The sequence below is a fragment of the Blennius ocellaris genome, assembly GCF_963422515.1.
Source record: "Blennius ocellaris genome assembly, chromosome: 11".
NCBI lineage: Eukaryota > Metazoa > Chordata > Actinopteri > Blenniiformes > Blenniidae > Blennius > Blennius ocellaris.
The window spans coordinates 19259986-19277727 of record NC_137660.1 but is presented as its reverse complement, the minus strand read 5'-3'; the positions used below and the strand labels follow the sequence as shown (position 1 = coordinate 19277727).

Here is a 17742-nt window from a genome sequence, read left to right as displayed (position 1 = left end):
TGGATCTGGATCTGGATGCGGGCATCCTCCGATTCTGCTGTTTGCCCGGGCCCACCGCACCGAAACTTAACGGGACGACAATGGTGCACGCCTCGGCGGCTCAATCCGTGGCTGCTGGTCGCTTCGCGGATCCGGGATCGTGGTCAATGTGACATTCACTTGCAGCGCTGCCGTTGAGTTTTATTGTTCTGGTCCCATATAGACGCGGAGCGACGATTCTCTGAGAAGATGTTGAGCCGATTCATGAGTGGCAGCATCAGGAATCTTGAGCGGGAATACAACTGCACGGTCAGACTGCTGGACGATACGGAATATACGTGCACCATTCAGGTTAGTCACCTGTTTATTCACGCTGCACAGCTCCTGCATTGTGTTGCGAGAATTGCAAGACAGGGAACGAAGTGCGGGGACAGCAAGTGACTGTATGCGTGCTGGGGGTGACAACAAAAACACAACCCAGACACACGTTATAAATGTCTTCTTCTTCTTTTGCTCCATTCAGATTATTTTACACCTGATTTAGGAAATATGCTTGCCTCACCTGATCCCTATTGCTTCAATCACTACTGCATTTGGTGGCAGGATTTGAAATTCTGTCGTACAATTATAGTAATATCCTGATAATCAAGCAGAGGGCTGGCAAAAACACAGTGCAGTCTGAGGGTAATCAGTAACCACTCGGTATGTTTGTTTTTTGTGCAACTCTTGTCATATAGCTTGTGATCGTGTCCTACTCAACTGCTTGTAGGTATTTTCCATAGTTACTGTGAAGGTGTACATAATAGAACACGCTTCCCAAGTTACACTGGTAAAAACATATCGACACATCCATCTAATTTCAATACTGCTTTTTGTAATTTTCTGCTCATGGGGTGGTGGAGCCGATCGCAGCTAACAATGTTAAAGCAGGGTTCACCATGGACAGGTTGCCAGGACAAACACAGCGAGCTGGACAACCACTTTCTTCTGGACTCTGAGAGAAAATCGGAGTACTCATGCATGCACAGGAGGATCATGCAAACTCCTCACATACACGCATCACGTTCCACAATCGAACTGTGAGGAGAGTGTGCTGACCACAGTATCAGGATGCAGCCTCTCATATGCAAACATGCCATTGCAGATTCACATATGATCTGTATTTGCATATTTTTCTTGTTACATTATTTACACTATTGCTATTCTCAGCGAAGGTATATTGTTTTGAAGTTTGAAGCAACACCTGGGTCCTGTTAATAAGATGTGTTCTTCTCCCTTTTGTCTCACTCCTCTAAGCCTCTCTTTGATGACTGAGTAGTTATCTGCTCACACTGGTTTTCTAAAAAGATGCAGACTTTGTAGGTGAGAGGGCCTGTCACTTCAATCACAAGACCGAGCGATTGTAGAAAAGGGAAGTGAGGAACTTCTGGGAGAATACCCTTGACGAGTCAGCAACATGTAGACACTCCAAAGGCTCTCCACGGCATGCCCGGGAATCATTTAACCTGTGATATGGATCAATGAAACATTAATAAGACGTACACAGTTCTTGTCACTTTAATCTCTGTTGTCATCAGCAGGCGCTGTTGCAGTCGCTCCTCTTTCCCCCCCCTTGAGGAAGCGTGACACAGATACTGCAATTACTGTAGGATTGGGACCGTGTGCCCAGGTTGTAAACAGACCTGCATTTCTGCTTTGGGTAGCCGAGCAGGAGGTGGAGCTGGGCCAGATGGACTGCGAAGCCAGCAGGTGTGCGGTTTGCAGCAGAGTCGTGTGGTTTTGGGTGGCTGACGTCATGAGGGTTGGAAAAGAGGGGAGCGGAGTGAAACGGGAGAATGATCCAGCTCTGCTGTGACTGTCTGGCATCTTTCTGTCTCACCAGTGGAAGGAGCAGAATAATCCACCTGACCGGCCACATCCACTGTTGCTTTTTCCCCCATTCGGTTCAAACTGTGCCCCTCCTTCCTTGAAAGGCTTTAGGCCTGCCAAAAACTAAAAGCACCCCCGGATACCGGGACAACCAAGCAGGAGAATGCTAAGTCACAGGCAGGTCATATATTTTCAGTCTTTCACAAGCCTTCCTCTGTCCCTCACACATCTCCTACTGTCCCCCTTTAACCTGTCTTAACCCATTTCCAGGGTGCGTATATTTTATTCCCACAAGAGTTGTTTTCATGACACTCTGATCCTTCATTTGAACTTTTTCAAGGCTCCATATTCTTATCTTATACTTTCACCAATTCCCTGATAATTATGATGGTCACACTTTTTAACACATCTTATGGTATTTCACAATGAAGTCAACTTAAAGCAAAGATTTAAAAGCAACAAACAGACATGTGTTAAAGCGAAGCAGAGCAGTGCTAATAAAAGAAGGGCAAGACGTGTGTATATCTTTTTAAAGCAGCTGCAGCAGTAATGCAGGAAGTTAAGTTTTGCTGTAATGAATTATGCATTTTACCACTATGTTTGGTGGAGGAAAAGTGAGCACTTATCATTACGCAGCTCTCGAGATTTACTTCACGTGTAATTGCAGGTTGATGGAAGTGCCTGAAATCCTCTTTTTGCCCCGGGCCTCTTTTGCACTGTGATTTTAATGCAAGTTTGCAGCCAAGAGTCAGGTTGAGTATTTGCCTCTGTGCTTCACATTCTTGTCACTTCTGAAAAAAACCCCAAGACCACTACTTCACTCACTATATACTCTCACATTTTTGTGGGTCTTCTCCTGATGCAAACTCAAACATTATTCCAATTTACTTGTTTTCTTATGCATTATTGATGAATTCAAGACAATTGAAATTGGGGTTGTTTATCCAGAACGGATTATTTGTTTTTTTTTATAGCTTCTCTTTTAGCCATCTAAGTATAATCACACATCCTGAAAGTTACTTGCGTTTTGTTGTGGTGCTGTCTTTCCATTAATTAGCGGCACAACAAAAGCACAACACTACATAATTCATTTGAGATACAGAGTTAATTGTGTTTTCTTTTGGTAGTCGAGACAGTGTTTTGTCTGGGAAAATATCAGTTTAATGAAGTGTACCACAAAAGTAACACATGAAAAATATATGTATGTATGCACGGAACGACTTGGGGTTTTCTTTGATTCATGAAAGCAATTAGAAAAAGAAAGTGTCACCAGTCGTTTTGAAATCTGCTTACATTTTGTTGAGGAGGCTGCCGGGGGATGGCGGTTTGTCTGTGTGTATTTGAGAGGCGCTAAACTTTGAAGCTTGCTGCCATCAGACCACATTGTCTTTTATTAAGACCGACTGAGAAGAAAAAAAACCCACACCACTGAACATCGCTGGCTTAAAACAATGATGCAGAGTGACAGTTCAGAGATATGTGACGTCTGAAGGTCTCTCATTTTGCTGACTCTACACTGTGGGGACCCTCAGAAATGTCCACTCCGTAGTCCGCTGTACATAAAGAGTCAGGTCTTGGTTAAAAGAGCGTGCACATGTGTGCGCAGGTGCGCGTCATCAGACGATGGCTAACACTGTTGCTGTGCTTCATATAAATGATTAAAATGTGTGCTACAACTGAATGTTTCATGAGAAGTAATCTCATGAGAACGTCGCTTGTGTTTCCCAGCATCGCTGCACTCTGGTGTCACAATTTGCTGAACCTGTGGCGCGTGGCTGGTTGTGATTAAGGATTACATCACATAGTGTCTTTCTACACGGCAGAGCGGGGCAGGACAGCCCAGACCCTCAAGACTTCTCCGCTCCCTGATATGAGGATTTGACATGTGGGAGCTGTCACTTTAGTGGTGGATCCTTGTTGGTGATGAAAGGGCTTGAGTGTCATCTGGATGCGATGCTTAAACCCTTGTGTTTCACTGAGGTTTCTCAGTGTAATGCCCTATTGAAGCACGACATGGGACTCATCTGAAATATTTTCACACTTTAAAAAGAAAAGTTAAATAAAGACAAGCTGGCAAAATGACTTTTTTGCTACATTTGTTTCAAAGTAGTTCTTGTTGCTCTAAACTGTTAGAACTGCATCCATGTAATTAAAGAACTACAAGTAAGAGCCACAGACATTTCATTACTCTTTCTCGCTGCTTTGAATATGTTAGCAGTTTTTCGCCACTGCAGCTGAAACAACTTACAACGTTACTTTCTTGAGTTAGTCTTTTCCGTACTACTCTCCACATATAAAACAAGTAAACCTATCAATGACAGTGAAAACAAATAGTCAGTTTGTATTGAATGACGCTATTCAATCCTAATTGTTTCCTAAATTAAAGGTGTATTCAGATTTATTTAATGTTAAAGGTGCAGTCAGCAACTCAACATTTATCAACAGCAGTGAAAGGCCGCGGTCAAGTGATGTTTGGAAAGCCACAAAACATTGAATCTTTATGTGTCACAATTCTACCTCAAACCGTGAGATAAAAGTCACGTTCTAAGACGGGGCCACAAAATTAGAAACGTTAACATTTTTATTCCAACACAATTTTGTGAAAGCTACAGGGAGCAACTACAGAAGAGCCTGAATAATAATGATAATAATTCATGTGAAGGTTGCAGATCCACAGTCTAACCAACCAGCCCTCTCGCATTCCCCAGTGGATCTTTGTGCGTGTGCGTGTGGGTGCTTGATGGAGAGCATGGAGGCAGTCTGTCAGTGTCGGGAGCAGTCTGCTGAGCCCTCCATTGTGCTCCCTGGGATGTATTGTGTGACAAAGAGAAACCGAGAGGGGAGGGCCTGAGCTTCCTCTCCACCTGAAAGCATGAATATTAAGCCCCCTGCCAGAGCACTATTTCCTGGCTGTGACTGTTTTGCCAATGAGAAAGGTGGATAAAAGCAGACCCAGGGCTGGTGATCTTGTCCTCCTCTTAGAGCCAGGTTCAAGTAAAAATAAGACAGCCTGCAGCCATTGTAATGCAAATAGATCGTACAGCTTGTTGGTGATATTTACATACTTCACTGGGCTCATAAATGAGTTAGCGCGGTGCAGTTCAACTGCTGGCAGGGAGTGAAAATGCGAGAGGCCGGGATTGCTGAGCTCGTGTAAAACGGACAAAAAACTGTGTCATGTTAAGCTTTGATCAGTCGTACATAATGAAGGCTGTTTATAACCTGCAGACACGATGCACAAAACTGATGCACCATCACAACAAGCCTCAGAGTTAATCAGATCATTTCCAAATCATGCCTCAGAAAGTTTGTGTGTGCAATTTAGTATCAAGCAGAATTTTAATTGCAGTATTATGTCAGGACGAGCGTTTAGTGGAAGAGGACAGTATCAGCTTTAATATTGGATTATGTGCTATAATGAGACTGGTGTTGTGCAGTGCAATTTTGGTTGTGTAACTGCCCTCATGTTTACATTTGGGGACCAGCAGAATGTCGATCATCACAGCTTTGCAGTGACCTGCTAAAAGAGGTCACAACACTTATAATATCAGTTCCATTAGAAACATACTCTCTGATTATACTTTTCTTTTCTGTATAATTAAGTCAAGATGCAGAACAAGAAAAAAAAAAGAATCAAAGTTTTTAAATCAAAATGAGTTTGGATTATCTGCCATTTGTAAAAGTAGGATTTCACTACACTTCATGACTTGATCATATTGAGCTGCGTTAGTTCAGGAAGTTTAATGAAACCGATTTCACCAGGCTGTTTTACATAGTCAGATTTTACTTTTCGTCCTCTTCTTTCTACTTGTCCCTCATTGCCCTACTCCTGTTTGTCTTTGTGCCCCAGGGCTCTCTGCTGTATGAGAGAATCCAACCTTTGTCTCGCTCTGTGCCTCTGCGGACTAATGAGAGAAAGCACGGCGATAAGCTCAAAGTGTAAAATGCCAAAACTATGCTTGTGTTAAGTTGCAGTGGTCTTCAATCATGATTTGCAGCATTCTTTTTAAAGGAATTTTAAAGTGTTATTATGATAATTATTATGTCCATGCAAAGCAAAGTATTCTATTTAATACAATCATTGATTTGTGATGGAGATTTATACTATGGGTGTCCTCAGCTCAGAGGACAGGTGCTGAGCTGAAATCTGATGCAGTCCGATAGCCGTGACAGTCTATAGTAGCCAAACCAGCCAAAGGAGTGAAGGACAATGACAAGAGCGCTGACAATGAGTGAGATGTAGTTGGATTATTTGCTCTTCAGCTCTCGAATGAGGCTTTGTTGAGTTTTTTCAAATGATAATTTATGAGCTGTATTCCTCCTCTCAGCCTTTTGTCCTCCTGCTATGCCCCTATTTTATCTGGCCCTCACCAGCTCCACAGGTCACCTCTGTCTACGTCTATATCATTAGGCCTACAGTTCAGCTGCACACGGCTTCTCTGCAGGGTTTTTTGAGCTAATGATGGCAATTCCACCCCTTCTTTTCCATCCGTCCTGTGTTGCCTCCCATCCCTTTGTGTCTTGTTTGTCTCCTTGGCAGACTCACCTACCCGTTGTACCCTTGTTGGATCTTGTCTTTGCACTGCTGTTCAGATGGTTTGATGGTATTGTTGACATGTCAGACCTTCCAAATATTTGAACTGGGACAGTAACAGCTAGTGTTCTATCGATGTTCAAACCACCCTGCGATTACACAATGCAATTAAAGAGACTTATTTGAACACATGCAGTATTTTCACTCGGGTCGCTTTAACTGGCCACGCCATCCCATTTTACTGGAATGCCTCCTGAAGTGCAATGTTCATATGATTTATATTAGTTGTTCATTTGATTTTGCTGATACAGCTCAAATCAAGGATCTTCTGAGACCTGTGAGGTGAAGGGGGAAAAAAGAAGTGGCTGACTGAGCTCCCGACTGTCAAAAAGAGAGTGGGTGGGGTTGCAGATTGACCTCCCCAACAGACAGCTATGATTTACTGCTCAGCTGCCTCTTGCCACAACAGTTGAGTACATTGGCTGAATCTCGATCTTTCAAGATTCAAAATTTTTTATTTGTCATTTAAATTGTACTGAGTACAAGAAAAACGAAATGGTGTACTCCTTGGTTAAAAGCAACGTAAAAACAGGGAATAAATATGTAAATATATAAAAGAGTACATACAAACAAGAATAAAATTAGCGGTAAAATAGTGTGCTCGTCAGTAAAGACGAGTATAAAATCACAACATAAAAGACAGAAAATAGTGCAGGCAGTCAGAATAAAATTTAACAGAGCAAAGTGCAGTCACGGTGCAGACAGTTCTTAGTCGTCATTTTTCATTGTTCATTCAGTGCTCTCACTGCCTTTAATCTTACTGGCTGTTTTCACCACCCTGTTCAGCTGCCGTTTCTCATAGTCAGTGCAGCTGCCAAACTGGGAGATGAGGTTGTAGGTCGGGATGCTCTCTACGGTGGCCCTGTAGAAGGTGGTCAGGTGGACGGTGGGGAGACCAGCCTTCCTCAGTCTCAGTCCACTTTTTGTTCAAAAGGGTCCCAGGTTGAACTCGCTCTGAGATGTGTCATCGCTTACAGTTGAATGAATTCGCTGATGAAACCTAAGAAAGACAATGAGTGGAGGCGCATTGAGACAGCTGTTTCAGTGACGCACCAAGATGCTGAAATGAGGTGCACTGGCTGTTTCGTTTACATGTAGATACAGTATTACATTTTTGTTTTTTAATGTTTTATATTTTAGAGTCTACTTTTCCATTGTTTATGCATTGTTTCATTTTTCTTTTGTCAAACTTTTGTTTTTCTGAAAGAAACGAGATGACAGAACTGTTTCAGGAGAGTCACAGAATGAGGGCAATATGGGTGTCTTTATGCATGTATATATATTTGTTGCCTATCATCCATCAGTCAATATTTTATTCCATCTTGGCATCAAATAAAGGCATGGGTGGCTCCCGTTGTCCCACTTGTGTCTGGGCCGGCAGATTACACTAACGGCCATTCATGCATGCAATCAGTCTCCTTTTCCTTTGTGTGTGTGTCAGCGCAACAGTCAGAAGAGATGAGTGTCTCTGGAGAGGAGATAGATGAACACACACAGAAGACAAAGAGGCTGGCCACTGGAAATACACAACAAGCCAGAGACAGCTGTCCGACGCAGGTTCTGGTTCAACCAAATGTGTTTTCATTAAAATTGGTAACAGTGGTTATAGTATTTGCTATTAAAAGCTTCGTTTGCAATGATTTGTTTTGGGGGGGGAGAAAGAAAATACTTCCATTTGACAGCTTGATTAAAGTTTTTTTAATTTTTTTATTAGCTTTATGTTGCATACTACGTTGTACATAGATAGTAGTATCAAAATGGATTGGGTTTTTACCAAGTCTGTGTCTCGCAACTGACACATAGTACCAAGTACAGAGACCAAAGCAATGTGCAAACTGAACAACTAAAAAAAAACAAAACATAATTAGAATGAAAATACATTTAGCAGAAATAATTTGGAGCTGTCCTGCAGTTTGTTCTGGATAACTAAAACTAAAAGCAGCTTCTGCATGATTTGTCCTGACCTTGAAAAAGAGAAAACAGGTTTAATACAGTTGATCTGAAAGGTTGATATGATTCTTAACAGAACATCAGGGATATATTGTGAGCTCGGTAGGCCAGCAGGAGTATTAGGAAATGTTTTCAGAGAGTGACAGGAATTCAGTCACTGGCTGTTTTATCCTCCATCTGTATTGTGATGTGATAACACCTGCAGCTCTCTCCATTTCAGTTTCAGCCAAGATTGTGACCATTGAGAAGTGTGAGATGTGTCCAGTGTGTCAGATTCAACTCTGACTGTTGCCAACAACCCATCCAGATCACTGAATGTTTGACAGCTTTAAGATGTTTATAACTCAGAATTACAGGTTTGTGTGAAGAAGCCCAAAACTCAAGATGTCTTCTTCTGTATGTTCATATAAATTGATGGAGTGGAACATTTTCACTCAGGTTGGTCTATGACCTGTTTACACTGGAGTAATTAAGAGCAATAAAGACTGAAGTATTTATCTAGTTGTAAAATTATTTCAATAAAAATAGCTTGTGGCAGCATTTTATTTAAAATATCACTGACTACATTTTTTAAAAGATGGATGAATGTAGAAAGAACAAGTCTTTTGGAAATATCACTATTGAGGTTCTTTCTTTATATTCAGTATAGCTCACTTTTTCTGAGGAAAACTGACTTTCTGTAAAAAAAAAAAAAAAAAAAAAAGCACAGTGCGTCATTAGTGCTGCAATTACTTTACCATTGAAGCTTGATAAGAAATTACACATATAACGACATCATAAAGAGAAATTATGGGCAATTTGTACCTTTAACACATCATTTCTCTCAATTGCTTGCATGTAATGTATTTCTGAGTCTCTTTAGTCTCTGGAATACCTCCTCCTCCTCCTACATTTAACCTTGTCTTCATTTGCTTCTTGTGCACTGAATATCAAGTTTTTTTATTTTTTATTTTGCTTGCTTTGAAGATTACATTTTTTTACTCCATGATGTTTAGAATTATAATGTGAAACTATTTGAGCATCTTGTGCAGCACAGTCAACTGACAGCAGCAGAGCTGATCGAACACACTTCATTCTGGAGGAAAACAGGTGATAAAGTGGTCATGGGCTTGAATAGATATAACCCATGATTTACACTCGATATGTCTCTCAGGTTGTACTTGTGTCACTATGGCTCAGTGAAAAAATGAGCATTGAATATTTTCTGATAGTTGCCCTTCTGTGCCATTGAACAAACACTCGATATTGGCTTTTATTCACGGCCTTAAATGTCTGTTATCTCTAACCGTATATCTTGTGTCAGCATTATATATTGTCTCTGGATTTCTTTGTAGAAATGCTGCTGACCACCTCGTCAATGTTTCTCATTTTTGCTTTTTATTCTATAAGTGTCTTAATGTCTTTTCCTTTGACGTGCAAATCTAATTTTGACATCCTCTGAGCCCCTGGCCATGATTACTGGCTGCCCCCCCAGGGGGTCCTAGACCCCGGGTTGGAAAGCAATTATCTGTAACGTCTATGTTTGGAATAACGATAGAGATTCAGTAATGATACCATATTGGTTACTCTGCTTTTGTTTTATTTTTAAAGTACGATTTCACATTAAAACTGAAGACCACCTGTGCAGCAGTGAAGTGTTCAAGTGGAGCTGAGAACAGGATAAAACTGTTTCCAACAGGATGATGGCAGAAATATACAATATAAAGGAAATTTTCTTGTATGGCCAGTGGGAAAGAATCAAGTAAAAAAAACAAAAAAAAACATGGTTGTTTTTTTTGTTATATTGAGGCCTGCAATAAAGTATTATTTTAAATATCTTTTCAAACATTTAGTGGGTGGATTGTCCAATATAATGTGTTTTAATAATATCCTGGTTATGATCATTCAAAACAAGTGTTTACACAAATGGTGCAATGGACGGATTCAAAAAAGTTTAAGAGTACTCATGTGGTTAGTAGAAATATTATACGTTTTTCAAACATTTGAGGTGTGTAACCATCCTCATCCTCTGGGGGCCAATAATTGTCAACACATGAGTTAATGGGAGTTGTACTATTGGATGTGCTGTGGCACTCTGGACAAAGTAAGTGATCTCTCCTTAATGTCCCTGTCGACACTGCTGAGATGTCCCAAAGTAACACTCAAGAGTCCCATAGGCAGTAATATTCAGTGCACATACAGAAGTTTCACTCCAAGTACCTGAAAAATATAAACAGGACCTAAAGATAAGCCTATAAAATAAACATGGCTACATTTATTTCTGCAAAATGAAAATTAATTGTTGATAAGTGTTTTTAGACATGTGTTTCCTTGTTTTGTGTGTGGCGTGCTCATGGCATGAATTGTGGTGGCACTGAAATAAATTGCTAAATCTGTTGGAGGCGCATACATTGGGAGTCAATTTCAGCGTTCGGTGACAGCTTTGTCTTTGTTTTGGCTGAGTACACAGACAGAGGTGTGCCATATGGCAGCAGAATAGCAGTCTGGAGGGGATTGTTTCAACAGTGGTTCTTCCCTTTCAGTAAATGCTGGTTGTGGAGCTCCCCACTCCCCCAAGGGTGAGGCAGGTGCCACTGAGGGGGAATAAAGAGCTGTTTGCACAGCTCCTCAGCATGTCAGTCTCCCAAATCATTTGCAGAAGGAAAGAAATATTGTGTGCCTCAGGCCTTTTTGGCTGCACGGCTTGTGCTATAGCTTTCTTTAGTGCTTTTTTATCAAATCAATCTATTATGATGGAACCGAGATGTTGGAATTTGCAGTATTAATTGTCTTTATAAAGGTTTCATTGGTTGCAGTGTTGTGCTTAATATACTGAAGACCATTATGAGGCAAAGCTGTAAATTGTAATTACAAACAGAGCCAGTTCCATCTGTCGTAACTTCATGCGTATCATACAGGCTCCCTAATTGGAAGACAAACAATTGAGAAATCTTTCCAATCAATGCAGGCATCAATGGGCGTCCTGTGGACTGTGGGGAAAGTGATGATGCTTGTGGTTTGGTTTGTGGTGAGCTCAGCTATTTTTACCATCAGCTATTCTTTAGTGCAGGTACAGAGAGTGAACTCCACAGAGGAGAGGGCCTCGCCACCTCTGCCCACATGATGCCTCAAGCACAATGCAAAGCTAATGAATCATGAGCACATCTGTGACTATCAATATCTGATCTGTTGGTGCCCTGCGTACAAACGCTGTGCGAAGATTCAGCGATATATCACCGACTGATTGCATTGTTCATGCAGCACTGCAGTTTTTATTGCCTCTATAAACAAAGGAGTCTCAGAAGCTCACCGCATTACATAATATGTTGCCTGTGTCCTCCTTCTCTGATAGAATACACAACGCACATTCTCATGTTGCAGACATATCTGTGACATAACAACATGAAAGAAATGTGATACAAGAAAACCTGCCAATAAATGAAGCACAAACAAATTAATGAAACCAGCTAGTAGTGAGACCACACATAAATAAATGTGTGCTGTTGGACCGAAGAGCTAATAAATTATATATTCTATATATATTATATACATTTGTTGTCATCTATCTTAGTTTGGTTATTGTGTTGACATCACCTGTGCCACTGGAGATTTCCACTAAACCTGCCACGTTAACAAATCATTTGTTTCTTTATAAGTTTAGTTATCTATCAAAATATATTTAATCTTATAGTGAAGTGATCCTGCAGTGATCCCTATTTACTGTTTCGTTTTTTTGTGGTTCTTTTTCATGCTATGAGTTTCGTGCTTCCATTGTTTTCTGCCTCGGGTGCAGAGCAGTGCTTAGATAGCTTTTTATTTCCTGAAGGTTGTGTTGATAAATTCAAATAAAAAGATAACTGATGTCAAAGTCCTTCTACAAATCAGTGTCCAGCAGATTTGAGGTGAATTCTGGCACAAAACCTTAATCACAATGCTCCTGTTTGCCTGTGTGCAGTAAATCACATTATTATTTTCTATATCAGTTGATCACATCAAGTGCAAACTGTTTGCAAACACACAATTTAGCACTCTTTATTTGATTGTCATAGTGTGAAACTGTTGTAAACAAAACAGCTTCCCTCAGAGTTTGATGCTATATTTTAACAGCTGTTTTGTGACCTGGTCGATACTAATACTGATCCTACTGACTAAAGTTGATTAATACCTCCACTGTGTGTGTTCAGGAGAGACACATTTCCCCTCTGAATAAGTTTTGCCATCTCTTGAATGACCACTGCTATGACTCCCCAGTCCTTTGGGCTTTTCTCAAAGGCCTCTTTTAAGGTAGACATTAACTGATGTCTATAATTAATGAGGAGTAGGAGCAGAGCTTTATAGAAAACCCAGAAGAACACCTTTCAGGGCACCTTTCCTATTACCTCTCTTCGATTGTGTTCGCACTCTCAGACTTTTTTCTGCTGCCTTGCTAAAGAAGACGTATAGTTACAATTAAGTATTGCTGTGATCTATAATGCCACTCAGATTATTGGCTACAAATCTTGTATAACTATTGGCAAAGCATTGATTTTAATACTGCTTTAATATTTGTACAACACCAGGCAACTTTATTTATCCATCAGTCATGGTGCTCCATAACTTTGAATTAAATGTGTTTTCTCTTTACCAGAGGTCTTCTTAGTCAGACTACAGTGAAGTTTTAATCTACACACACTGATACTGTACCAGTCACCATTCCATCCCCTGGGGACAAGATGAAACAGATGACATGGTACTTTGGCTGTTATTTTGCATTAATTACATCATCGCCTCAGCCAGACAGTTCTTAAAGCTGCAAGTGGCTAAATAATAGATGGAGGAACATATGAATTATGTATTTATTGTTGGATAAGGAAACTGAATAACACACCTCTATCATGTTTTTGTTTTCTTCTTTTGTTTTGTTTTGTTGAAAGAAAAGTCACAATGGACTGTCGGGTACATTAACGAAACCACATTAAACCGAGTCCACATTGACCAAGGTTGATTATTGCAATTTTTGCAGAACGTTTGCATAGTGCCTCTCTGTGACATTTCACTGAGTTTTGAAGTTTCAATCATGTGAAGTGCGATGTAGGCACAATACGTGTTTGAGACTTTGCCAAGGCAGTGCCCTTCTGCAAATGGTGCAGTAATCACTCCCCAGCTGTCAGGCCCCGTTGAATCTGTGGCTGTTGGCTGGACTTTGCAGTCAATGCCTCACTGTCCACTGTCCACTTCATTCTCTCCTGACATCACCTTTATTTGATTCATCACCACAGAAGTTGTCTTGGAATCAAAGCACCCAACATCCACACAAATACTTGATCAGGCCTTTATTAATCTACGCTGAATGCCAATATAGAAACACTCACCCTTCAGGTAATTTCTTTCTTATATGTTCTTTGAGATCATTTTCCCACCACAGCATTTCACTGCTTTTAGCGTCACCAATTGTCACTGCACGATGGATGCTTTGCATATTCCCGTAAGGTGATCTCTGCAGTGCTGATGTTGGCAGTGGTGAAAGTCCAGGAGAAATAATTTTTTTTCTATAGCATCTACAGTTTAAATAGAGGAGGGTGTAAGATATGTATGACAATATGATATGATATGAGGTATTTACAGTTACTGAAATTTACAAACCCTCTGAAATTTTTCCAAATAATGAAAATGTGTGGTCAAGACAGATCCTGCCACATTATCATCTTTGAATGTACTTCAAGACTTTAAATATCCAGAAAAATTGACAACTCACCTCCAACTAAGTCGGACTCAGATTGTACTGTTTGCCTCATTTTAGTTTGGTTTTATTTAGATAGCTCCAAATCACAATATAATAACATCTAAACCTTACAATGAAATAGATAGAAGCTCAACAGTTCCACACTTCCCAAAGCTATCGGGATGGGAAGTACAGGCTCATACAAATCCTTTTTAATTCCTTTGGCTTTCTGCTTCAGAAGGCCATAACTTAACATCGTACACTATATTTACACGATGAATACATTAAACATTCAGTAATCTGTCTAAAATCAGTCAATCCATTGCGTGTAAAACTGCTTACACACCACAAAACCACAACTTAAAAGCTATCTGTCACTTCATTTCCATGTCCATTATCCTGACGAGTGGCCTTCATGACTCATACTCAAAATGATATAAAATCCATTGTGTAACAGTATTTCATAACGTTTGTTTTCCAGTTTAGGTAGTTAAGGTTTTTTTTTTCTCTAATTTTGTGCAAGTTAATAAAAATAAATAATTAATTAGTCAACTGTTAATTCTCAAAAAGAAATTAATTTACTACTTACTTCTATTGAAATGTAACGTGTTGAAGTATCTTTTTTATACTTTTAATTGTCACTCTTATTTAGGTCCGTCCTATTAACACTCAATGCATTATGGTTATGTTTCTGTGACGCATTATCTGAGCCGTTAGCAATCTCTGGTTCAGTGTAATGACTGGTCAGTGCAATCCAGCATAAAGCGTGCAGTTGCATGCTTGCATTTTACAATATGCATTCACAATGCATGTGTTTTGTGGGTGATCTAAAACAAGTGACACCATGAGTGACATCGAGTACAAAAAAAGTGGTTTTGTAATGCTTGTTTTACTTGCTTCACACTTTTTTTACACAAAAGGAATAAATCAAATTTAGGAACGAATGACAAGAAGAAGAAAGGATAACAGATATGCTAAGTTACATGACAAATACGACAAATGCGTGGTCTACGCTCATGTTATATTTTCATTCTCACCAAACTAATCAATCACACAGAATCATTCAACCTGAGATTTCTACAAGTTATTTCATCTTTGTGAACCACATCATCACCATTATAGTACTGGTTATTATTTCTGGAGGAGACCTTTTTTGGCCCATTTCAAACATGCACAAGGACATTTGGCAGGCATGTTGTGCACTCGTTCTGCAGGACGATGCTTGGCATACTGCACTGCTCCACTTTTCTTTCTCGCGTACTGGTGACAGATAGCGGTGGCTTTCTTTGTGTTTTCTTTTTCTTTTTTATGACCTAATCTTTATTATTTTTACCGTAATAAAGAGGCATCAGTGCCAATTCATTGTGAAAGACTCCAATAGGATTGACATGCTGGTCAACTTGACGGTGCTGCCTCACCAGTAGGCCAGGTACAGCCTCAATTAGCCACTAATGTTGCCGGTAGTTTGGCAAAAATGCTTCGATTTGCAACAACCCACATGTGAATGATGAGTATATAAATGTTTGGAGATCGATATAATTGGGAAGTCTGCAGATGGAAGAAAATGAAGACTGACTATAAAGTGCTTTGTAAATCTTATCAGTGCTGCGATGCTGAGTGTGGGTGTTGGAGGTCGTTTGTCAAGGTTATTGTCTGATGAGTCACTGTGGTGAGGCAGTGAGTGAAAGGAAGAGGGGGCACAGTTGACTACCAAAGCAACAATAAAACATTATTTAAGCTTGACCACAAATCTCTCAATTTGTCAGCACCAAAGAGAAACAAATTAATGTCCTATGCTTTTTTTACAGAACAAGGTCACTGCAAAGCTTCCAATCAAGTGTGAGGGAATTTAAAAGCTGGCTTATATTATCCTGCAATATTTATTTTTTTTATTTTGCTACTTTGGAAATTAAAGAAACCCTCTACTCATTTCACACAGACCAAGCAGATTTTCTGAGCGTCGACAGCTAGAGAGCTGAAGGTAAGCTGCAGCGGTGCAGGTTTGATCCTGGTTTAGTAGCAGTTCTCCCTCCATCTTCACTTCCTTTGACAGGCGGTTTAGATCAGAACCCACTCTGCAGGTTTATTTCTCTGCGCAATGACCCTGTTCTCAAACCCAGTCGTGGATTATTTCTTTCAATCAAGATGTTTTATATAACTGCGAGCCTGAGAGGATTATAGAAAAAAACATTCCGCTTTTAGCATTTTGTCCAATGAAACATGAAGATATGCTGCTACTTTTTATCATATTTTCTGTGTGAATATTAATCCTTCTGGTGTGAAACGTGACTGGTTTTGTGAGGATCTCAAAGATGGCTGCATGTACTTAACAGGTTTTGAAAGACATGTCATGTGATCTGTCAGTTAATCCTTGACATTCAGTTCACAATCAACCTTCTTTATATCTGCTTAAACTTGTGATGCAAATTGTGCTTTTATTCCTTTGGTACTTTTGAGTTTCTGCATGGGAAAAAATTACATCTTCCCATCCTTGCATTTCTGTGATGCTGTAGCACTTCATCACCATAGCAACTGCTTGTTTCGTCATTGTTCCCCAGGTGTGCCGTGCAGCATTCAACCAAACTCTGTCTGTATCCATCGTGCTGCCCTCATGATATTGTCCTTGCATCCTTCTTTCCACAATCATTATCATTTCATCCCAACAGAACAAGATTTTATGACCAATGTGGAGATTGTGATTATGTTGATTTGTTTGTGTGTTGTATATTGTCTTGTGTTAGGTTTTTTGTTATTGTCATGACTGATGGTGTGCAAGCCATCTGAGACATTTTAAGGTTGGGTCTTTTTTTTTTTCCAGGTTTTTTTTTTTTGTTACTCCTATATTGAAATGAAGCATTTCAGTGAAAACCTGGAAACAACACCAATAGACAGTGTACATCACAGTGACTAATATAGCTTGCAGATGGAAATCTGCTTGTCGTGGTACAGTAATTAGTGCCTGAAGGCTACAGAATTAGCACATTCTGCTAATCCAGCTCCAGCAGGCTCAAGGCTAGGAGAGTAGGCCCGAGTCCCAGTGGAGCAGATGGATGATGTGAGCTGCGGGAGCCTGAAAAGGGGCCCTAATCATTAAAAAGCCTGATTTCATGGCAGTAATGAGATCAGCAATTTGCGCTCAAGGCTGGTGGTTTGCTGAAGATCCAGTTCTCACTGGGCTTCGACAGCAGAGTTTAGAGCACTTTTGCCGAGAAAGGATTTTTCAAGTGAATTCGTGTCAAGGTTGTGTTTGTGCCGAGGGATTGTGTTAACCTTCCGCCATTGTGTTATGACATTGCCTTTATTCAGCATAGATCACCAAGCAAAAATCCCTGCAATCGCTTGACATAAACCCATTGCTGATATTGTGTTAAATTTACCACACTGGGATCAACTTGGGTTCGACGTCTTACTCAAGGGCATCATAGCATATGAGCGTATGAGAGTCAGAGCAGGAAGTCTTATGATTAATGACCCAACATCCAGATCTTGTAAGGAAATCTCACCTTTTGTTATTTTTATGAAGGAATGTCTGAACAAAAAGCTCAGTGCTCCATATCACCTGCTATTATTATTATCATCATCATCTATGTTTTAATAACTAATTTCACTTATTGTGTCAGTTTGTCACATCAAGACCGATGTGTATTGGGATTTAAATAAGAGATACGTC

At 40.1% G+C, this 17742-nt stretch overlaps 1 protein-coding gene across 3 annotated transcripts in view; it reads left to right on the top strand.

Moving 5' to 3' along the window:
• Positions 1-228: 228 nt before the first annotated feature.
• The window catches only part of frmd5a (FERM domain containing 5a), a gene marked incomplete at its 5' end in the record, with an annotated part of 60365 nt that continues 42851 nt past the window's right edge, over positions 229-17742 (top strand). For all 3 annotated transcript variants that reach the window (XM_080504636.1, XM_080504635.1, XM_080504634.1), the window contains one exon: positions 229-330. In XM_080504636.1, the coding sequence (XP_080360762.1) occupies positions 229-330 (102 nt within the window). The remainder of the gene's footprint in view (positions 331-17742) is intronic.